The sequence below is a fragment of the Rhinolophus sinicus genome, chromosome 1 (genome assembly GCF_057876585.1).
Source record: "Rhinolophus sinicus isolate RSI-liver-muscle chromosome 1, RSI-T2T, whole genome shotgun sequence".
NCBI lineage: Eukaryota > Metazoa > Chordata > Mammalia > Chiroptera > Rhinolophidae > Rhinolophus > Rhinolophus sinicus.
In genome coordinates, this window is record NC_142501.1 from 164,062,050 (window position 1) to 164,087,015 (window position 24,966).

The 24,966-nt window shown below is 39.5% G+C and overlaps 1 protein-coding gene across 6 annotated transcripts in view; it reads right to left on the reverse strand.

The window, feature by feature from the left end:
• Window positions 1–24,966, reverse strand: part of RASGEF1B (RasGEF domain family member 1B) — a 533,671-nt gene that overhangs the window by 11,345 nt on the left and 497,360 nt on the right. For all 6 annotated transcript variants that reach the window (XM_074324368.2, XM_074324372.2, XM_074324371.2 and 3 more), the window contains 9 exons: window positions 13,527–13,709; window positions 11,855–11,977; window positions 11,349–11,486; window positions 5,334–5,546; window positions 4,790–4,864; window positions 3,322–3,417; window positions 3,101–3,203; window positions 1,507–1,586; window positions 298–393 (listed from right to left, as the gene is read on the reverse strand). In XM_074324368.2, coding sequence (XP_074180469.1) covers window positions 298–393; window positions 1,507–1,586; window positions 3,101–3,203; window positions 3,322–3,417; window positions 4,790–4,864; window positions 5,334–5,546; window positions 11,349–11,486; window positions 11,855–11,977; window positions 13,527–13,709 — 1,107 coding nt within the window. The remainder of the gene's footprint in view (window positions 1–297; window positions 394–1,506; window positions 1,587–3,100; window positions 3,204–3,321; window positions 3,418–4,789; window positions 4,865–5,333; window positions 5,547–11,348; window positions 11,487–11,854; window positions 11,978–13,526; window positions 13,710–24,966) is intronic.

Below are 24,966 nucleotides of genomic sequence, written 5' to 3' on the forward strand. Positions count from 1 at the left end.
ACATACGACTTAATTTATTGCTTGAAACACAACTAAGACACTTTGCAAAATAATCATTTAAGTAATAACAAATAATGTACATTCGCAAAGTTCTACATCAAGTTACCGCTCCCTTTCTGCCGCCCAGCTTCCCTTTAGTATTCCCCTTCCTAATGTGGCAAGTGATAAAATTTCTACAGTGTATCAGCTTTCTTTCTTAGAACTGAACAGGTAAAAGAAGCTCAGGAGCAGTTCACATTGCATTTCAGTACAAACCATGGTCGCTCTCCCATGAATCAGACTCCTTTAAGGACATACCTTCTCTCTGCTACTATGAGCAGTTAAAGATCTTTGTGCTGCCCCACGAAGAGCTGTTCGATAATTATAGAAATTGCTCGAAGGGTCCATCTGATGCTGTAGACAAAAGAGAAGAGAGGATGAACTATTTACTTCTCACGTGCAGAAAGTTTGTAAGATCACACTTTTTTTTAACTGTACTTAAAAAATTCAAAGTAAGTTAAGGAACTCATTAAGAATAGGATTTATCCCTCTTATACACATACACAGGCATGAAACACATTAGAGCACAAATGTTTTCTTTCCTGAGATTTGCTTTATTTACCTAAGCTGATGTCAGCTTTGATAATATTAAACCCAGACCAAATTCTTTCCAGGTTCACTGTTGAGATTAGACTTAAAACTGATAACAAAGAGTCAAACGCCAACATCAGAAACCATTTCCTGGTTTCATTTCAAGGTTACTGTGTCAATTGATGGTTAGCCACCTACAGTGACCCAACACTATAATTAATTTGTTCTTTGCTTTTGGTAACAAATCACTCACAAATAATTGAAGCATACTCTCTTACAAGAAGGAAAATAAATTTATCAAACAATTTGAATAAAGCAAAATGTTATATACCCAATGATAATTCCCAATTTGGGGGAAAACTTAGGAAAAACTAATTTCTTATTATCTCCCAAGTTAGTAGATTCAAAGCACCAATACACCAAGGTAATCATGACATGAATATGATTCAAACACAAATGCCTTTATGTGTTAAGTCTTACTACCCTGAGATCATATTGGAAGGGCTTTTTCATAGGCTAGCTAAATTGGTTGAAAGGATGAATGAAAATTTCTGTAGGAATGGGGAATTCCTCCCCTGGGACACTGTAAATAAATAAAGTTAGTAGGCATACATTGAAGGAGAACTCCAAACTGTTCAGGACTCAACTTCCATCCTGGCATATGATGTGATGTGACTGACAGGTCACCATTTCTTAGTCAATTCACCCCAAAATGGACACCTCTCTCTATGAAAAGACTAGTACACAACCTGATTTATACACCACCATCCCCCGACCCCCCTGACCAATTCTATTCCCTTTCCTGTCCCTGGATCTGTAAGAAGAGGTGGTTTTTTTCTCTGTAGTACTATCTGATCGAGAGGCAAGATCAAATAAAGGAATTCCACTTTCCAGGTATAAAATGTTATTTAACAGCAAAATATCAGTTTCACATACCTCAAGAATGTCAAACTTTGCAGTCTTCACTTTGGCCCAGGTTTTCTTTAGTCGCGAGACTGGACTCATATTCATGCCAGCTTCCCATTTAAAATGGGGAGGGGGAAAAGAAAAATGAAAGAGAGAAATAAGAAAAGCCATTCTCACTTATATTCTGAAAAAGCGTTCATTACTAAGTATAAGTAAGTTAACTTTATAAAAAACTGCCGAACAGTTTGGCAAAGTACGTAGTAGAACCATTTTATACCCCTCCCCCCATGTCTGAGAGTTCTACCTGCTCCACATTGTCACCAATATTTAGTTCAACCAGTCTTTTTCATGTTAGTCATTCCAGTGCGTAAAATGGTATTTCACTGTGATTTTAATTTGTATTTCTCTGATGGCTAATGATGTGGAACACCTTTTCATATGCTTATTATCCATTACTGTATCTTCTTTTGTGAAGTGCCTGTTCAAGTATTTTGCCCTTCATTTCACTGGGTTGTTTGTCTTATTATTGATGCATAGGGTTACTTAGATACAAGTTGTTTTTCAACTACATATATATTACAAATATTTTCTCCCATGATATGGCTTGCCTTGACATTTTCTTAATGGCATCAGAGGGAAATTAAATATTAAATGTAGTCCATGAATTCTTGTATACTTAAGTCATCTTCTATCACCTAGACGGGGGACCTTTCATTCAGGTTCCTGATTTAGATATCATTCTACTCACTATTTTCAGGAAGTGAGCCATATAAAGAGCTGAAATTTGGCCAGTATTTTTTGTGGTGCGATAAAGAGGAAATGATATTAAAAGAAATGGAAAACACAAATGATTGAGAGGGGACATGGATTAGTAGGATCAAGATTACTGAATTAAATTTGGTGGATTCTCTGGCTTCAAATTGACCCTGATTCTAAAGAGCCAGGTAAATATTCAAATATTTACTGAGTACCTACAATGTGTACGACAGCCATATCATATATACTATAAATTAGGATGCGTTTTAACGAAAGAGTCATTATAAATTGTGGCAGGACAACAGGTATAATTTGGGGAAACTAAGACACACGGTTACCCCATGCTCTATGTTTATAGAATGAGTGGAAAGACACATGGTCACTGGCAGTTAAATCCCCATGACATAGATGACGAGCAAAGTTTGTATTCCAGGATAATAAGGTCTGAGGGTGACAAGTACTAGAAGCATGGGCAGAAAGTGTTCCAGTTTCTCAAGCTACCCTCTTGTTCAAGGTGACGGAATCATGTAATTTAGTCTCAGATCAAACATTTCTATCATGCTTGATATACAAGCTGCCCCAATACTTTTTAAACCCTTAACTTATACACATGTCTCACTTATAAGCTTTTGCAGATAAATATTCAGATGAGGATAAATTGACTAAATGTATTCCATGAAGTCTTGTATACTTTACTGGGATTACATACACTGGTACCAGATTGGGTCATGTAAAGCATTCTGAACATTTTGAAGCAATTCAGGATCATAACGTACAGTTTTCATTCACAAAACAACTATTTGAAAATTTTCAGTGACTACATTTCACAGGACGTATACAGGACATGCATCTTCCAGTAAACACTCACAGATTATCGCCATCAAGGAATTAAAGTTGCCGATGTTAAAACACTCTCGAGCGACATCAATGAAGTACTCAATCATTCTTGCCCGGTGCTTCTTCTTTACAGGCTGCATGGAAAAAGAAAAAAAAGGAAAGTTATCCAACATGTGGGCACAATAGATGCAGTAAAATAAGTATGAAAGAATAATGATGAGACCTAGAGACAGAAAAAACTCATTTCCTCACCATGCAGATTTCTGTCGCAACCAGGTAGCTGAGGCGGTTGAACCATTCGACATAAGCCTCTAAGTTGCGTGTTTTCTTCAGTTCACTGTAGCAACTCTAAAGGGGAGGCCAAGTGAACAGATGAGTTGGAGAAGGAAAAGCAAAGTGTGTGCTAGGCTCTCATTTTTGTCATATATGGGCCTTAACTCTCAGTTTATGGATTAGGAAAGCTTTCTAGGATGGGGTGGGAGCGAGGAACTGGGAGAGAAGGTGGGAGGGACTAACATACTGGACTCTCCTTACAGAAATCAAGAGCTTAGCATAGTGCAGTGGAATCCTTAGGGTCTCGAAATGTCCTCTGATACATGCATGACAGTGTCCTTCCCTCCCAGGAAACTAAGTTACTCTCGGTGGGAACTGTCCTCAGAAGCACAAGTACATTCTAAAATAATTGACAGATGGATGAGATGTGAATACCAATTGCTATCAGCACAGCAAGGAGAAGCTGGGAGTACAGAGGACTAGAAAAATTTTTGTTAAAATTAAGTCTAGGACAAAATTTTGGAGCATCGTGTAGCAAGAAAAGAAATATCTTCCACAGTAGACAAAGGGACGTCTACATCGTCATGGTCCTTAGTAGGGGGAATGACACATCGTTGGAAAGCCGAAGTAAGCTCATCTCGGAGTTCTAGGCCAAGCCTGAAGAGATTAATCATATCCCTCTTTCCTTCCTTCCAAAAGGAACAAATAAACAAAGGCCACTGGCCTTCCATTGATTGCACAACCTAATCTTCACTTCCTGTACGAAGGGAAACTGTTCTAAGGCCGGAAAACAGCTGTTGCCCCGACTCCCAAAGTGGAATTTTCATCAGTGGGTGAAAACTCACTAGTCTTTGCCTAGTAATTTGAAATGCTTCTGAAGATCACTGGGGCCAAAATTTCTTACATATGTACATTGGTTTTACAGTCCATGCCCAGTGTTATTTTCTTTAAATGCAGGTATCGCTCAGGCAATAAACCTACCATGAGGGATTCACCTTAAAACAAGAGGCCAAGTGGTAAAGACTCTTCCTCACCACGATGGACCTACATCCTGTCTTTACCGCCCCTGCTATTGTTGAATCACAAGCAGAGCATTTTCTTTCTGACTTAATCTGCTAAAACCATTATGCTTTATCTCCCACCTTCATCACCACAAATGCCTGCATCTACTTGCTTATTATATTTCCAAATAAGGAGGAAGAGGAGGCTCAAAGTCGGTAATAGGGAAAGACTACGGTAAAGGCACTTGGAGACCTGGCTCCAGAAAAACTACGATGAATCAGACACGGCTAATGAAAGGGGGGAAAAAACAAACAAACAACAACCAAAAAAAACCTGTCTCATTTTAAAACCTAAAACAAAATAGTTCTAATTTCTGTCTCTTGTGCCCACAGGCTAAGAAATTCCATTTCTGATTTCAGGGCTGACCGCTGGGTAGACTGATTACCTTGTCATTGTCCAAAGGGTCCTTCTGCACAAATGCCTGAACAAATTCTTCTGGTCCAATGTAATTGAGCCTTTCCTGAAACACAAACCCAGAAGGTCAACAGGATTAAAGAAAAGGAGAAGAAATGGACTGTCAACTCTGTCTATCGACTTTTGGCACCACCCCCACATTAATGCAGCTTGTAAAATGAGCCTCTAACCCTAAGCAGGGCAATTTTCTGCTTAGCTCAGTGCTACACTAGATAGTGAAAGGCTGAATGAGTCACAGCAAAATTAACTGGGGGACGAGGGACAAGAGGAGGAAGGTCAATCAACTCTTCGCTCTTCAGGCTTGCTTACTATTTACTTTAAAGTGAATTCCCAGAATATCAGAAACATGTATATTCAAATATGTAAACCAAACCAGTTCCAGCTATTTCACAGATTATTTCTCATTTGGAGTATTTTAACCTCTCCCACAACATTACTGCTGACAAGCACACTGTCTGGTTGCCAAAGCAAACCAAGCCTGTGGTTGTAAAGAGCAAGGATGCCGGCAGCCTCACCAGCTCTATGTGAGTCAGCTGCTGGGCCAACGTGTAAGGGTCACTGCAGACGGTAATGATGTCCCTTTGTATGGACTGTGGCTTGGTCTTGAGAACTGTGAGCCGATCTGTAGTTGAGGAGCTGATTTTTGCCAGGACTTCCTCATACTGGCTGAGTGCAGCAAGTTTGCGGATAAGAGACTGGATCATCTGCTGGACATTCTTCCTATATGTCTGCCAGAGAACAAGCAAAGGATTACACCCTCGCTCTGTAAGTCTACATTTACCACGATGCAAACTCAGAGACTATATACTTAAATGATTTTACCTTGATGGTGGAGAACCACCTTGGTCCAGGGAAGTTACAGGAGGATTCAGCCTAGCTCTAGCAGTTTCAAAGAGACACATACACATAAGATGTCTTTTCAGACCTGTAAGATTTAGTTCTTTTCAAGGGCTGCTCTTGAGAGCATGATTCAAGTTGGGCCATGAAAAAACTGCAGTGACATTTGAGATGAGTTACTGAAGGAATCCCATGTAATAAGAACCACATATAACTAAATGTTCTCTGGGCTGGCATAGGAATGTACTGGTTTAATTTTGGTGGGTTAAAATGCGTTGATCTCGAATCAGGGCATCCTTTTCCTAACACTTTTTCTTTAGGGCTGCCCTTGATTTCCCCATTCTTATCATTCCCTGTCTTATTAGTCTAAGGGCATGGACAGCCACCTCGCAGAAATACACCATTACTTCCCACTCACCCCTCAACCCTGTTCCAGACTTCTACCCATAACATGGGTGACCCCAGGAAGCAGTGGATATTCCTTTCTGGTATCTGCCCTACACTTGGCTCATGTCCATTTCTTTTGCATTCAGGAGTCGGTAGTGAAGTTCACAACCAAACTCTTCCACATGGGCAATTCTCCCTGTAATGCTATTACCATCTGCAACTTTGTTTGCTACTGCATCATGCTACCGCCACGACCCTGAAGAAAAATTGGTCTTAAAAGCTGTGTATATATTATAGATCAACGTCAACTCCTTGACTTTTAAAAGACTTGTTGAGTCCAAGAAATAACTTCACAATCCATCAGTCCCTGGGGTACAGTTATCATGATGTAAGTTATGGAGTTCTTTAATTCTTCCTGCGTTAGCCCCAAATTGCCAAACAAACAATAATGATCCTTCTTGGTAAATTATGAGACCCCTATCAGAGGAAGGCACATGGGCCGATTCAATGCTAGCATGGTCCTTAGGTTGAGAGCTCCAAAAAAGGACAGTCTCAGTGAATTTAGAGATGTAGAAAGGCCTGTTTACCCTTCACTGCCTAAACAGCTCTTTGTAAAAGTTACCACAATACCATTTTCCAAAATTAATTATCTGAAAATTAAATGGTGTCTAACCTACAAGTGTAAGAACCATATTATTTTCCAGAAGTAATTTGTTTAGGAGGGCATATTAAAAAAACTCAAATGATTAGACATTTTCATATTTATGATGAGGATTAATGACGAACACATCTGGAAATGATCAATTCTCATATAGTCAAGGCAAAAAACATATAACCAGCCTACTTTTTTCTTTACTTCTCTACTTGTCTGGTATATTCCACTGAGTTCTTTAAAATTGGCCCATTAGATGACCATTTTTTTCTCTCTACATTCACAGACTACCATAAAATTAATAATGAAATACCCATGTTTTTTTTTTAAAATTGAACCTTCAAAAAACCTATCTTCCACACAACATTAAGGTTATCAGTTTAGAAGATGCTATCTATTTGGTAATACACTTGTCACTCAAAGAAAACACCTCTTTCTTTGGAATTCAAAGCCGTTCAAGGCTGAATTGAGAGCTGTTTTAAATCCCTTATGGGGATGATGGGGGTGAAATGGGGGTGAGGAGGGTCAAAGGGTACAAAGTTCCCAATTATAAAATAAATAAGGCCTGGGGATATAATGCATGACATGGTGAGTATAGTTAATAATACTGTATTGCATATTTGAAAGTTGCTAAAAGAGATCTTAAAAGCTCTCATCACAAGAAAAGTAATTTTGTACCAATGTCTAGTGACAGACGTTAACTAGACTTATTGTGGTGCTTGTTTCATAATATATACAAATATCAAATCATGATGTACACCTGAAACTAATATATTTTACAACAATTATACCTCAACAAAAATAAAAATAAATCCCTCATCCCTATTCCCCTTGCCTCTTCTACTTTCATGATCTTGAATTACATTAAAAATCTATGAACTTAAAATGGTTTCTTCATCCTTCTGCTTCAAATGTCATAATGCTCCCCCCAGGTGATTCTGATACGCAGCAAAGTGTTAGAACCAATGCTCTACTAGTATTGCTGGTGAAAGATTCTTATTCTACACCGTAAAAAAATGCTTTTCTAGGGAAGAGGTAGCAGAGGAATGTACAGTCAAGGATTCAGCTAGTGTACAAAAGCAGCAAAATATTAAGAGGAAAATATATACAGAAGAGTACAGGGGGGAAAGCTATTCAAATAACAAAGAACTAGTGTGTATGTGTGTGTATGTGTGTGTGTGTGTGTATATGTGTGTATGACCTCTTTTAAAAGTTTCCTGCTACCATTTGATTCCGCAAGAAACAAAGCTTTGTGTTATAAAGCATGCTTCCTTACTGAGTCACGAATTGCTAAAAATGTACCTATTCTTTTTTATAACTTCAAATGCCAGTGACAGTAATTACCTGGCAAATAAAGATAAAGACCAGCCCCTTAAGGAAAAGAAAAGTGCATTCTACCCATATAGTCATTTGTCATGTAATTCAATCATTAATTTCATTTCATGTTTCTTGCAGGCAAGTCCTAATAAACCACTTCATTTTAGGCAAATCCCCAGGGGTGAAAAATATTAAGCCAAATTATGTGGAACTGTCCTAGCAGATTCAGAAGAACCTGACTACGTTATATATGGGGCACACCTGGATTCACCGACTGCCAAAAAACAAATCCATAAAGTCCTAGGCGAGAAGCAACAAGTCCTAATCCAAGCCCACGCTCCTTCCCATGGAGAGAAATAATATTTCAGTAAAGGAAAAACTTTTCCTACTCCAGTAATTAAATAGGAAACAAATTGTTCATTCATTCATTCATTCATTCATTCATTCATTCATTCATTCAAAAACACCACTAAGTGCCAGGTTCTGAGCTAGAAGTTAAGGAGCTATGGTGCGCCAAGGGGGAACAGCATGGAGTCTAATGGGGGAAAACCAGCCATAAAAAAAGCAAGTAATTACTAACACAGAGTGCTATGAAGGAAACAGTGGTGAAAGTCAATAATGGGGGTTGGGGTGGGATATGGTTGTGGTCGGGGTGGTGAGGGGAGGTCTCTCTGAGGAGAGACGCTTAAGCACATGACAGGTAAGTGGCATGCCAAGCAAATAACTGAGGAAAGAGCATCCACAACAAAATTTTAGAGCTGAAAGGGACATAGCTACAGGGCAGTTACCTATAGAGGTAACTATAGAAATAAAGAAGGAGCAAAGAATTCAGGAACTTGACAAAAGCACACTCACATCAAGCAGCTGCCAAGTGAGGACCCGATTATGAATACTGGATAGAAGTAGAAGGAACAACATCTCCCTGTAAAACCCAACCTGATCAAGGCAGGTGACATCTCTCCACTCAGCCTCTAGGTTCATCAGTTCCTTAGTTAGACTTGGCTTATGTTCTCATCTCTTGTCACACTCAAAACCGTCTGAAAATCTCAAGGTTTATCAAGGATTTATTAACACAGAAATGCTGATAAGAAGCCAGGTCAGAAGGCTGTTTGGCCCTTTGCACAGTTCTACCAATACTTAAGTGGATTGACCTTGTTAAAAAAAAGAAAGGAAAAAAAAAAAAAGATCCATCTCTCCAGCACAGATAGAAATGATCACCCTCTCTCCCATGACAAGAAGGGCAAAAATCCATCCATTTGGCATTTTGAGAACATTAACTTTTTATTAATATTTATTAGCTAAAGATTTTGAAGGTGTTCTTTTTGGAAAGGACCAAGTCACCATTTCTACCTTTTAAAAAAGCAAGAGAGGGAAGGTAAGCTGACTGCCATATCAAGACCCTAAACACAACTTACCTAAAGCAAAGCACTGACTGGCTTAGGGCTCAGCCTCCATACAAGAAAAAGTTCTTATGAAGCCACTAACCTTCTGAGCAGCTTGTCATAAACTAAGGACACTGAGACAGCTTTGACCCTGCCAAGCAACCCAAGAGCCAACCCCTCTAATAAAGGATTTTCCTACAAAGCTGCTTCATGATGCTTAACTTTGGCCTTAGTGAGTGAGGGACTTACCAATTCATACCTTGCTAGCATCTGTCACACACAAACTGGCAAAATGATTATAACAGACATAAACTGCAAAATGAGTCAGGAAAGCACTCATTCCGCCTTATGGAAATATGGCTGTTCTTGAGCATCAGGGTTCAATATAATGTCAGTAAAAGGGTTAATTCCATTTTCATGAGAGCATAATTCAGGAAAGCAAGTGCAACTTTTTCAAGCACTAATCTTATACAATTTTAGTCTATTTTTTTTTTTTTTTTAAGTTAGGGGAAATGGTATTAAAATGTATTCACCAGTAGTAGACATAATAGATAGGGTATCTTCTTACGTACTTTCCAGTATGCCACTGAAAGAATAAGTTCTCGGGGAAGGTTATTTGTAATTAGAAAACGCATTTTAAGGCGAATGAAACAAGACATCACTACAACTGCCAAATGCTTCATCCATCTTTTTTTATGAGAAAATGTTATATGTGTGCCTAAGTCACTTGCTCCCAAGAACTCACCAGCAACACAGAATCTACAAGGACTTCCTTGCCCAACAAGCCTCAACACAGAATACCAGCCCTCCAGGCCTCCTTCAAAGAGGATAAGCTTGACTATGTCGCAGCTAGTTAGCTCTTAACAAAGACTCACCTGAGGGAAGCGATATTTATGAAAGATTATCTCAGAGACTTACTTTCCGTCTCCACCTATCAGGCACTAGCCTTGAGTCTACTTCTGGCACCAGATGACTTGGATCCTTTTCTCTGTCTTCTCCTCTCACAAAGAATCACCTTTGCTAATTTAGACCTTAATCGTATGGCCTCCATTTTGTATCAAGGAGTATTTGTTATAAACACTATACAGAGTAGTTTCCATGATCTCATTCTATGCCCCCTATACAAAGTCTCTCATGTAAAAGTCTTTTAAAATTTCATTTCATTTAATGCCCTGAAGAATTAGTATGCTTAATCTTCTTCTGATCGTGAAAATTATATAACCAACTGTAGTTCCCTTTTATCGGGAGCTTACATGCAAATCATAGCAGTCCTGTCCCACTCAGTTGGTTCTCAACATTAGCCCATTTGCTTTCTCCTTTCCATGGTACAAACTGTCCATTTTGATTTATAATATATTAGTATACTACTTATTACCTGTTAATATATTGTTATTTATTTTATGTCTATTAGTGTTTATATCTACAAATATGCTATTTATTACCTAACTTGCTATGTCAAACCTTTCTGGAAGGAAGAAAGAAAAACTAAAGAAAGTATAGCAAAACTAAAACACACTTGCAAGGAGGGTAGAGGGTAAGGTTGATCAGGGTCAAAGAGGTCAAATATATGGTGACAGGAGACTAGACTTTGGGTGGTGAAACTTACATAGTGTTATTAACCAATGTTACTCCAATATATTTAAGTTAAAAAATAAAATTAAAAAAATAAAAGAGACCCAAAAAGAGCACACTTGCATCATGTATCCTGTGCATGAATGGACATGAACATTCCCCCAAATTAATCACATAAAACTCTAGATCCAACCCCTTTGAAGTGGGATTTTGTATAATCATGCCCATTTAACACACCAAACAGACCAATATGCTTTGTAGAGAACTTGCCCAAAGGTAAAACAGAAAGGAAGCAGTGGGGATACTGATGCCTTATTCAGCATCATTTCCCACCAAGGTTCTACCTGGAAATTCAGGTGTCATGCTAAATTCAGGTTACCCACCTCCTCACCACTGGTTATTCGGTGAGCCAGATCTTTTAAGTTTCTCATCATTCTTTCATCCCGAAAATCATAAGGAAATGTTTCTGTCCATTCTGTCAGCAGTTGAAGGATTTTGGGTGCAATTTTTCTTATCTGGTTCTAGGGAAAAAAAGCAAATCTAATTCAATGATATCTATCACCATGGACTATATCAAATAAATAATTACAAACAGCGTCACTGATAAACTTCAAGTGCCAAGTCTTTGGGGTTAAAGAAGCTCCAGTCCCCCTCCCCTAAATCAACTGCCACCAACTGAAGAAAGGATTAGGGATCTTTCATGGCATTAGATTTGCATTGTGTTCTTTATGTCATTCCCAATTCCCTTTGCATAACCATGATATCATTTATGCACCTCAGCCTGGGGATAAGCTAGGGCTACTTAAGGACACCAAGTTCACAAAATCTAAGCCATAGAGTTACCAAACCCAATAGAAAAAAAACTGTAAAGGTCAAAACATATCATTACCTTATCACCATCAGGATCATTTAGCTTCTGGTGCTCAACACATAAGTGGCAAACTTTGGCCATTAGCTCATACGGATGCATAAATAACCGAGAACTGAGTAGAAAGGTAAATATGTACGTTCTCTGTGGCAAGAGAAAAAAACATCAAGGTTAATTCTCTCTGAAACTACTATTTTTCCAAATATTATACACCTTATTTCATTAAGTTCTCTCGATCAAAGTTAACATGCTGCAGTTTCCAAAGTGATGCTTCCTAGTAATAAAACACCGTAAGATGGATTTCTCCTTTACTTTCTCGTGGATCTTTTCCTTTAAACTACACTAACAATAACAAAACTACAAGATAAGTTTAGCTACAGAAGTTATTCACAGCACATTTTCACGTCTATCCTCTGGGAGAGCCAGGATACCAGCACGCATAACTCACTCTAGTGAAGAAGAATGAAATTCAGCCCTGACAGATAAATCTAACTTAAATGTACTACCCAGACAGAATCGTGTTCTGTGTCCAAATAGGATGATAACTAAACGGAAGCCAAAACACCCAACCAACATCAGCTCAAGAATCCTCCAGTGTGTTGAGGGTCACACACTGAAGTGTTTGTGTGCTGTGTCACAACATTCAAAGGCAGGCTTTCAAGTAATCTATTTATTTGCTCAAAGGTTAAACAATTTGATAAAATACAGTATCACACTATATTTTTCTTTAACCACACTGTCTCCCAAGAAGCCAGTAATGAAGCAGTGCTTATTTGTTATAACAGTTTCAGACTTCCAATGAAAAGAAAAATTCCATGGGTCACCCCCCGCCGCCATTTAGGCTCCTTTACTGGCTCATAAACACTTAAGAGAGCTGAACAAGGAACTCCTTTTACTTTTGATTACAAGCTTTCCCTGTGTGGCAACATATTTGAGCATTCTATGTAACAAATCATATACAGAGATAACTCAGTAAGAAACATTATGGTGAATTACAGTGGCAAGCACAAATTATCCTTTACACACCAAGGTCATTATTATATTTATAAAAGCATGTGAATCTAGTGTCTAGATACTTTCATGAACTCTAATTGGGAGTGAGACCATATGCAAATTATGAATTTCAGTTTTCTCCTCTCTAGCCTCTTGGAATTGCTGTAAGGACTGAGCAGATGTAAATGAATTGCCTAGGTTAGGAAGTACTATCTATACAAATGTCCGTTATCAAAGTAAAACATTAGCAAGCATGTCATCTGAGGTCCATTCTATAAAGAACTTCATCTTGAATGTAACTCTTGTTCCCTTTGCTATGAAGTTTGTCTAACTTCACTTTTCTCAGCATAGTGACAGTCCCGGAAACAAAAAGGCATTAAATATTATGGTAGCATCCAATGTTGTCTGGCTTATCCATTTAAGAACCAAGGTATACTACAGATGCTTCATTTAGATGGCCTCTGACTGCCTACAGTGTGGTACCAATCCTGGAAAGAAATTGATATGCAGACAACCACCAAAATCTGAATCACACCCAAGCTCAATCTGATCTCAAAGCAGTCAATAATCATATGCTATTTTGTATTAGAAAAATTCTTAGCCACCCAGATATAATTTGGTCGTATTAGGGTCTCTGACTACTACATTATGATTTCTGCTGAACACCCAGGATGTGTTTCAAATGAATACTGATACCTACATCCGGATAGTAATCCACATTAGGTACTAAGTGCTGGATGAGTGCTTCCAGAGACCCAGAGAGGAGGTTGTTGTCATGGTAATTCAACCCTCCACAGCTGTCCTCTGCAGACTGATAGAGGTTTCGGTTATAACCACTGCTGTCAAACATCGCTGAAAAGGGAGGCGTCTGAGGCATGCTTTCCTAAAATAAATGAAAAAAGAGAACACATAGTATCAGTAATATGCAATCCAAACCAAAATTAAGCTTTAACAGGTATTAGGCTTTAACGGTAATGAGGAAACAGGCAATTTTAAAAATAGGTTAGGTTCTCTCTGCTACAGTAACAGAATCCATCAAGAAGCAAACTGTTCTTTGAGTAACACATGTATGCATACTTTTGAGTACCAATCTCATTTACATTAAATGCCATAAAATGCTTAGATCCAAGAATCCAATCTGGACTTAAATTCGGGTCTCTGGCTACCATATTCAGATATCAGTCCCTCACATCTGGTTGTGAAGGTAGGGAGGGGAACTGTGCTTCAAATTGCTTTACCCCACTGAGGCAACTATTATGCTAAGGAGGAAATGTGTAAGCCTTCCAAGTTCGTTGGGATATGTATTACATAACATTTAAGAAATATCAGACCAGCACAGGGCATATTAGAGGATAACAAAAACAAAAGTTGAAAATGAAATTGTAAAAGAGGCCTAGAATTAAAGTACACAGTGTGAGTGAGTGTGTGTGTGTGTGTGTGTGTGTGTGTGTGTGTACAGATATATAAATGCATCAGATTTATTGCTGACTCCCTAGCTTTCCCTGGAAGATGGGATGCTGTTGCTTTTCACCCCTCTGTGTTAAATTCTTATGGAGGTGGAGGGCTCTATAAAGCCTCAGTTCTCAGGAAACACACAGGCTGAGAAGGTACCTGATTTGGAGAACAAGGAGCAGTGTGACATTCCTCTCCACCTGTGTGCTTTACAATTCACAGAGCCTTGTCAGAGTGTGCTCAGCAGAGGCCAGAGGCTATTAAGTTATCACTTGGATTCCTAGGAACGGGAGAGGCCCTGAGAACAGACTCAGGGGTTCTGGCAGCAGATCTGGACAATGGAGCCATTCAGGAGCTGCCCAGACTGAAGGTTTCAGCAGTCAAACAATGAGAGGAAGCCAAACTCCAGCCTTGGGCTGACAGGGACAGGGTGTGTGGAGGCTGCAGGAGGCTACAACCTGGGCTAATCCTTCTTTTCAAGATGCCAAAAGATATTTGCATCTGAATGGCGTAGGGCTGTGGAGCCCTGTCTGAGAAGACACAGATCTCACCCCCAGCATCTAAGTTCCAGCTCCACCCAATGGGGAACAAGCCTCACAATATGTGCAGTGTCTCGGGGCGGGGGTGGCACTCAGATGGGGTGTTGGAAAAAAAAATCCTGTATAAAGCTGACCTGACAGGTGAACTTGGCACTTAGGGAAATAAGCATCAAGAAAAGGAGACAGAGAAAAAGCTTCACCATTTTGTAGTCTATCCCATCCACACACCAACGCTGAGGGAGAATGTAAAAGGATCCCTGAAAACATAGCCACAAATGGGCAGAAAGTGATTACTGAGAATCACTCTATCTGGGGATGTTTGCTATTATCAGGGTCATCATTGTTGTGCGTCTCGCTTAGGCAGGGCATGGTCATGGCCAAAGGATCAGGAAACGTGGAATCTAAACGTCAACACAAGTGCTCCACACTTCACTGGTAAGACCTCACACGCGGAATCCCTGGTTAAATAAGTCACTCAGTGTTAACATGGTCTAAGGCAATGGACAAGGTATGTTTCTGTCTTCTTCAAATTGCCAGTTTTCTGAGGATGATTTATGTGCAATATAATCTCTACAAATGGGTTGTCCTTGGTGGGAAGAAAAATAAGATCCTGTCTACCTTTGCCAGGAGAAACTCAAAAACTGAGATACGGGGATCTGAGATGAGGGGCATCTGAAAGTTACTGTTGAGAGCCTGGAGGGGGCACTCTTCTGGACTGGACTCTCTGCCTCCGGCTTTAGACGGTTAAAACCACACAGTTTCTGTCATGCAGGGTATCAGGCGGGGTCTCTAGTCCCGCTCCCCACATAAGAATGCAGGATATGGTGAGGCCAAAAAGGAACACCCGCGGAGCCATAGGTAGGGGAGTCATACCACTAGTCTCACTGAAGGCTGGATTCACACAACGTGCGACCTGCTGTCCTCTTTTCTGCCAACCGACCGACTCCCCTTGCTAACTGCACTCTGCCATGCTAACTGCAATCTGCGCTTGCCAGCCGCCATCTTCTTGCTAGCCCCCATTTGCTGCTAGTGTAGCCACAGCAGTTATATTAGTGGCCAATGGCTCACTGATTACAGCTGACGGACAACTAGCCACAGCTGATGGCCATGCAATCACAGTTGATGGTCGTCTACTACCTGAGCCAGCACCTTTCTATGTGAGGGCGAGAGCCTGGAAATTGCTCTCCTGGCTATGTCCCCACAGTTCCCTTCGTGTACAGGACGACAAGCAGAACTCACTCTATCATGCCCTGGAGTTTTTTGTGTGTTTCTTTTTCTGCCAAGTGCCATGAATTTTCCTCCATTTCTCCACTTACTATTCATCACTACAGAAACCACGCTAACGAAGTGCTTTGGGAGATGGCTGACCAGGATTTGGGAATTCCAGAAAATGTTAAAAGTCTAAAAGGACCATAGAAACCACCTGGTCCAGCATGGCTGTGGGGGCGGAGCCCCAGAGAGTAGTTTCCAGGCTCTCGGCCTCACATAGACAGGTGCTGGCTCAGGTAGTAAATGGCCAACTGTGATTGCATGGCCATCAGCTGTGGCTAGTTGGCCGTCAGCTGTAACCAGTGAGCCATTGGCCACTAATATAACTGCTGTGGCTATGAGGAGGAAGAGGAAAGAGAAGAATGGGGGCTAGCAAGAAGATGGTGGCTGAGCTGGCAAGCGTGGATGGCGGTTTGCGGACAGTGTGAATCCAGCCTCCAGTGAGAGTATAGTGCCGCCAGAGAGAATATAGTGGTATGACTCCCCTACCTATGGCTCCGTGGGTGTTCCTTTTTGGCCTCACCATATCCTGCGTTCTTGTGTGGGGAGCGGGAGCAGAGACCCCGCAGGCCTCCCAGCATGACAAATGGCGCAGCGAGCAGGGTCTCCCGCATGACAATGGCAAACAGATTTCATTTCACTTTCTAACAGCGATCAATTCAAAGTGGTTGCCTAGAAGCCTGAGGATGAGCCAGAAGGAGTCAGAGGCTGTAAGAAGGTGGGCAAGTGGGTGTCCTAAGTGGTTAGGAATGACTCTCAGACAGTCTTGGAAGAAGCCAAAGCCCAGTGCGGTCACAACCTGGTCCAGTCTCCTCTTTCCATAAATGTGCAAACTGAGACCCTGGGAGGTGAAGTGACGTGACCGTGTGGCAGAGATCACACGGTGACGTGGCCACTGCACCAAGTGAGCCCAGTGGAGCGCCCCTGAATCTCGTACCCTGCTGCCTTCAGTTTATCAACACTAAGCACTAAACCACAAAATAGTCATGGGTCACCCAGAGGTCCCTTTTAAGGAACTGCAACAGAAGCCACCAAGTATTTGTACATCTGAATTATTTACTCCCACAAAGCAGACAAGGACTCATAGCTAGAGAAGTCCCGATATGGCGCATCATAGCCATGAAAACTTTGGAAAGTCATTTACAATCCCCCCACCCCCCACCCCCCACCAGTATGTTTTTCATTTGGAAAACTACTTCTAATTTTGCTCACCCCTTCCACAATTCTAAATTGTAACAAACTACTGATTTTCTTTATAGCGAAGTGCTTCTTAGAGCCTTATTAGAGCAATGGCAAACGGCTTTTGCACTGGTCCTTGGAAATGTGTCACGCACAGGATTTGTTTCAGGAGGTACAAAAATCGCAACACTTAGAAAACCCCCTCCAAACAGGCACCAAAAGAAAATATTGCAAATAGCAATGGAAACCAAACTAAGGTAAGTTAATTGGAGTTATAGCTTATTCTATTGAAAAGTAACTTTTAAGAGAGTATGGCACAGGTCATTTTCTCTGCCTTCTAATTACCCCAAAGTTTTGTTGCTAATCAGCTGATTTGATTTTCCCGTAAGTCACCTTGATTGCTGAATTTGCACAGCGTAAGAGACCCCAGCCCCCACATACACCTTATTTCTACACACTGGTCACATTTTTCTATCTTGCCATATACTCAAGTTAGCATCTTTTCAATTCCGTAGGCCCTCTCCTATCTTTAGCTGTACTTCTTCTACAGGAGCCTGCATGCTGGAAAAGGTCTCCACATCCCACAGTCCTTTACTTCTCTGGTTCCCCCTCAAGGCCCTTCACCTGAGAAGCACGGTGTGGAAGGCTCTGAGAATGTCAGCAGCTCCCATTTGTGTAAGGTTTACTGCCTACCAAGGCAGTTTTGGATTCTACAACCACCCTGTCTGGGACGCATTCTCACGGTTTTGACTGCATAAGACGCTGAGGTTCAGAAAAACGAACAACTCACTTGGGGTTACACATCAGATAAGGGACAGACAGGGCAGAGTTTCAAACCTCAGTCTTCAGATGTCAGGTTCAAAATTTATTACATGACATGTTATATTGCAAATGGTAGTCTTTGAACTTCTAATGTTTAACTATAAAATGAAAAGCCTGTCAGTTTGTCCCAAATTGTAAGCTATTAGAAAAATTTATGTTTTACATGTTCTACATAAATCCTTGCTCCAAAGATATATTAAGGCCATTAATTACTCTTATTACAAAGCAATACTGTCAACAAAAATATTTAAGCTACTGACGTTTGCAATCAAAACATAGTCCCATCTAGACAGAAATTTCACATATTCTTATACATTTATTTATATTTTAGTATCTTTAAAATTGGGATGCCTATCAATAGCCAAATGATAAAAAAAGTGTTTAATTAAGTCTTTTTTAGCCACATATGAAATAAAAGAGCATTTTACAATAGATGCAAATGAAATACATCTATCGTAAAGTCAATGAAATACAGTAATATTTGCTTGTGTATACTTTATAGATTTCTAATAAAAATGTGTAGGAGACAAACGACCAAAAGAAAGATCATGGGTCACAGCGTTTATCACCCATTTCTGGACAATCTCTAACAAGCGGCCCGCTCAGCCCTGTTCCGGAAAGATCAGCTGCCTAATGTCAGAGATGCATTCGATAAACAAGGGGAAAGGTCACTAGAATGGTACAGAAAGTGCTGTGTGAAGCATATTTTTAAATACCTAAGAAAATAAACAGACTTTTTCTTTCTCTCAAGTTATCACCCATATCAAGAACCACTGTTTTTGCTCAGCATCCCTCCGATTTGACGCCCAGAACTTTACTTCTACGTCCCTGCTTCAGCTGTGGACATGAAGTGAGGCTCCGAAGAGTAAACATGGGCTCGGCTCTTGTCTAAGAAAACAAATACAATATCCAAGTACTAGACATGAGAATCCAGAGAAGTATTTATCCCTGGGCGCTATTAACTCTAGGAATCATCCGTTAATGATTTCCCAGTGGAAGCAGGGCCCAGTGGGAGGCTCCTAGCCCATACCTTCCACTTACTTATTTTTTAATCTCAATGTAGTTCTGATTTCTCTTTATTTGCAGCAAAACCTCCTCTTTACAGTGCTCATAATTAATATTTTCTGTCTCTGGGGTCCTATAAACTTTCAATTTACTTCTCTCTGCCCTTTCCAACATAATCTCAAAAATCAACTTCTCCATGGCCTGCCATTCTCCTATGGCACAAATTGTGCCCAGCCTAACATACCTACCTATGGGGGGACCTGCTAACCCCAAATCTTGTTTAGAAAAAAAATGGACTCTTTCCAAAATTAAAATGTGTGACAGCATAAAGTTAAATACTGGCATTAACTGACTGTTAAATCAAACTTCAAAGTAGTTCATTCCTTTGGAGAAAGATTTATATGAGACACTTGCAAAAGCTGCTGACTTGCTTCAAATCACTACCAGTAAAACACAGGCAGAGGGCAGCTTAATCTCTGGTGCAACACTCACCTTACGAAGTGTCCTTAGTAAACCAGTTCCTGGAGATTCAGAATATATTCTATTTGGCCAGTGGCTCTTAGCTTTTTAGGGAGATTACAAACCTCTCCCCACATTGCCTCTAGAGAGATGCAACAAGTTTACATATACTTTCGGGGAGCTCAGACCCCAGATTAGGCAGCATATGTGCTGGCCTGTACAGAACCTAGATATTCTTTACTCTGCTTCAAAGGAGGAGAATGCGGTGATTCTGAAGGGAAACTTGGTCTAACACATTCAAAACTGGCTCCTTAGAAATCAAGGAATACTTCTATTTTCAGGTAGTACCAATCAAACAGAGTTAAAGAGGATTAAAAAATGACATTTCTTTTGGTTTGGGTCGAGATACTTAAACAGACATTTTTGTCCCTAAATTGAGGCAGCCTTTTGGGATGGGGAAGATGCAGTGAGACAATGGGAAACAGATTTTTTTTTTTCTTTTTAAACAATGAACCAGGCTAAAAGAAAGTTTAGTGCCACCGAAATCAGCATGCTGGAAAACTTCCCAAAGCCAAGTAAAAGATATATCCAACTCAGGTATACAAGATGAGTGCTCTTTCGTAAAATTAATTTGGTAAGCTGAAAAGTTGGTTGACAGACAAGGTATCTTACAGGAGCAGCTAATTCCGTCACAAAGAAATATCATGTTCTTCCAAGGACCCTGAAAAAGTTCAGCCTGACATTGATCCAGCAGCAAGGAAGCAAGCGCTGGGTGATTTAAGGGATGAATGGATTTGAAAGGCATGCCTAATGGTTTCAAACCAACTAAAGCACCAGATGAAAAGCCGCCTTTTTCTAAACAGCAGACTGTGTTTGAATTAGCAACTGCTTTTGCACAATGTTATTTATGATGCGGCAGGTGCACCCGGATAAGGTGGTTTCAGGTGACAATTCAAACTGGAGAAGAGGTCGAGGAAAAGATGGGTGTGGGAACTAAATCAAAAGCTATCCTTCAACATCTGCTATAGATGCACTGTAAATCTCTACCAGCATGTCAAGTCAGCATTTCCTTCACACTCAAGAAAATGAGATAGAAAAGGTAGGAGTCAAAGGGGGAAAAAAGTGTTTTTTCAATCCTTATTTCATCAGAGTGTTTTGGTGAAATACTTAATAAATCCAATGCCTTTATATTTATCACTGTCTTTTAGCTTCTGTTCAAATGCTACACGTATGTCCCAATTAAAAACAAACAAACCCACTGACGTGGAGAATGGCTTCCCTTCCACAGCTGCACTTCGAAAGCATATTTGTTTAGTGAGGACAGGCTTAATTTACTATCCTGGAATTACTGGTTTCACCAATATCTATCTAGATTCCAAAGGAACTTTGCACATCGGTGACATGCATCTTCTTCGTATTTCCATTTGAGGTCCCAGAGATCTGAATGGGTCAGTTCATATGTTACAGCAGCTGGTATCTCACTGGCAATGCTGGATCTTAGAACACAAGTATTGACTGCATGTTAACAGAGTGTATCTAACTATGGATTTGAGTCAGGGTGAAAGTCAAGTTTCTGACACTATCTAAAATATGGCTTATCTTGAGCTTGAAAATGTCTAAAAGGTTATCTTCTCATTTCTTTCCTCAGCGAGGGAAGTCCTAAAAACTGGTATTTCTAGTAGCAGCTCTGGAAACTGGAGAAATGCTACACCTCTGCTAACCTCCATGGAAAAAAGAGGTATTGTGTTGAGAGTGCAAACATACAGCGCCAACAACTCAGAATCAACTCACTTCTCTGGCATTTGAACAAAAAGTAAGCAACTCCCAGATAAGTACATTCTTTGGGACTGAGTCCCAAATGGTTAGTAGATTTCACAGTTGGGGGGGATAAAAATCAGTATTTTTGAGGAAAGAAGGTAATATTTCTCTCGACAACAATAAAATGGTATTACTTTCTGATGTGTTCTATAGTGTTCCATATAAAAAATGAATTTGCATTTTGCTTGATTGTCCTAGATGCTACTTCAAAAACTTGTTTACTAATCTATCTTTGGTTTTCCTGGAAGAAAAACAAAGCTAACATGTGCCATCTTTTGTCTTGGGGATATCTTCCTAGCAGTTTCTTAAAACACAAAACAACATTTCACTACATGACAACTCTCAATGGACCTGCACAGTCATCAAAAACTTCTCCATGAGATAAATTTTTAATGTGTGGGAACTGATCACAGAACATTTTGACATTCTTTATGCATCAACTGTTTTTAATTGTCTACAACTTTCATGCAGTTCCTGAGTTTAACAGTAGATGGCCTCATGTGCCTCGTCTTTGAAAAGGCTGGTGCTTTCCAGCAATGTCAGTGCTACTTGAGAAAGTAAAAGGACAACTAGAGTTCTGGGGGGGAAAAAACTGAATGATTACTGTTTGTGATTTTGGTATATTATCGAACTTAAGAAACTGGCATTTCTCATTCCATACAGTTGAAAACAACCCTGGCTGATAAAACCAGTTAAGACTCTTATTTCCTTATGTCTTAGGTGCCCGTCTATAATGAGATTTAATTATTTCATTTTTCCCAGAGGAATAAAAGTGATCTTCCAGATAATCAAAATCATCATTATCTAATTAAGTGCTGTCAAAAAGAACTTTCTGGGATATTGCAAATGTTCCTCTTTGGCAATGTCCAATACAGTAGCTGTTAGCCACTTGCGGTTATTGAGCACTTAAAATGTGGCTACTGCAACTGAGAAACTAAATTTTTTATTTTGTCTAATTAAACTTAAGTTTAAATATCCCCATGTGGCTATTGGCTCTCATAGTGAACAACAAAGAAGTAGCTGAATCATTTATATGTGATAGAGCTCAAGCCAAATTATAGAATATCCTATGGGGAGAATCCTTTACTAAAAGGGTATATTTTTCTAAACGCAATTCATCTCACAGGAAAATGACCTGATACTTAGTGAGGACATTTAGTAAACAAGTAGAATTTTCTATTTGCATTTTACTATAAAACATGGTTACTGGGATAATTTTATTTTTTGGCTTCAAGTTCTTGAAAAACTACATTTATGCCTCCACCCCCATTGTTCTCTTTTAGATAAACAGAAAAATACAGGTAGTCTATACAGTAAAGTCTCTTCCTTTCTTGCAAGGCTTATTTGTCCTTTGCCTGTGTTAGACTAATTTTCGTACCAGTTTCCAAATAAAGTTTCCCTCAATTGAATGATTTCCCAGATATAGACACACCTTGAAATTAAATAGTAAACATATAAACCTAAGAAAACAGGACTGGTTGGAAGACTGGTTAAAAATGTAGTAAATAGTAACATTGACTTAACAGGTCAAAAAAATTTCCTGACTCAACCTTCTTAATAATTAGCATTTTTACATACACTTGCAGGAGAAAAAAACAAAAGCAAAAAGCAGTTCAAAAATAAAACATTAACTCTACATAATTTTCATCAATAGAAACTCTTCTGTCCTCATTTGCATGCACCCAGAAAGTAGCTGAACATCTAACTGCAGATCACTTTATTCTTCATTCTTCCACTGCTAATATAGGGTACAAATGCATGAAATGATAGCACAGCAAAATAAATCAGTTACCACAGAGCTAAGAGAAACTCAAAAATCACCTAGTTGAACACTCCATCTAATTTTACAGAAACTGAAGGTATAAGGAGAGACTAAGTAACTTGCTAGGGCATCAGATCGGCTAGAACCTTAGTCTCTATATTCTGAAGACAGAAATCTGCCCCCAGCACGAGGCTACAATACCTGTCATTTTAGAATAACCAAAGGTTGCACAGATAGAATTTTTGTAGATTTCACTGCAGAACCAAAAAGGACAACAGTGGTTCTTGAAAAGTAAAGAGGATGGGGAGGCAACACCTGAATTCAATCACTAACAACAAAAATCCCATAAATCTGAAGCAGTATTTTCAACAGTATAATTTGTCTCTTTAAAATCTCACAAAATGTTAGAATGGCCTTTCTATTTATTATTTGTGGTACCAGAATCAAGATTCTCAATCCCTGCTATAGGGATTCCAGATTTTTCTCCCAAGTTAGCAAAAACACCCTCCTGTCCCCAACGCCTGTCCAAGGTGATAATTTCTTTGGGGTCACCCAAATGCTCCTCCAAAGTCCAGTTCTTCCAGGTCACCTTTGGAGACGGATACAGTTGATCCCATCACTTCCTGTGAGACATGAGTTACCTTGCCTAATACTGACAGTCACCCAGCTCTCCTCTTCAATTTTCTAACCATTTCTCTTTTTCCTAGATAGGTATTATTAAGTTAATTTTTTGGCCTATTTTGGTTTATTAGCCAGTAGTTAATTTTAGACCATAAGAATGTAATGTTAGCAACAATATAAGAAATGATAATGTTAGAAATAAGAAATACTATTAGTAATAAAATAAAAAATAAAAATGTTAGAAATATACGTTAGTAATAATATAAGTATTATTATGATAAATGATAAACATTTAGAGATATTTGGAAATATATACCTAAGAATAAATTCAATGTTAAGCTGGGGGAAAAAGACAAATGTAAACTCTTTCTGGTGATTTCCTATTCCAAAAGACAGTATGCTCCTCGGGTATCAGGTGTGGTAGTATCAGATTAACTGTCTAAAGGCACACATAAAATGCAGCAAGACTTTAAATGCACATGGGAGAAATAAACTAAGAATTTAACACTCCATAGACAACTGGAAAGTCCAACTGGAAAGCCAGTATGCTTAATAGCCAGAAATGTTGCCACCTCTAGGAAAACAAAAGGATTGACAGACATGTAGAAGAATGCCAAGAAAAACTTGCTAATCAGTAACTGATCTTCTCATCTTTGCCATAAAATCTGCTGGAAAAACATAATATAACACAGCTTATGAACCCTGATTTTTGTCAAAAGTGCCCTGGGTCCTCAATTGCTCAACCATTGTCCTGCCCCACCCCCACCCCCGATAAAAAACCATTAATGATAGGGTCTAAGAAGCTGCCACTCTTTTTTTTTCTTCTTCTTCTATTAAAATCTCATCAGACAAGGTTTATTTTTATTATTTCTTTTGAGACATCAACTCCACATTTGCTGTAAACTTCATCGGACCTGCTATTTTCCTCCCAAATCTCCCATCAGCTATATACTCTGGTTAATTGTAACCTCCCTGTTTCTTAGCACAGGCTTCTCACCACGGTTCAACTATGTTTTAAATTAAGACACAGCCATCACATGCCAAGCGCTAGCTACTCTTTTTTGAGAGGAAAGAATAATTATTCACCCCATCTGAGTCTGACTGTACCAGACATTATTCAAGAGTGCAAAACTCTGATCCCTGGACTCTTCCCCTTTTATGCACCCAGTTCAGAGACCCTGCTTCTGCCATTAGAAATCAGCCAGGGCTAAATA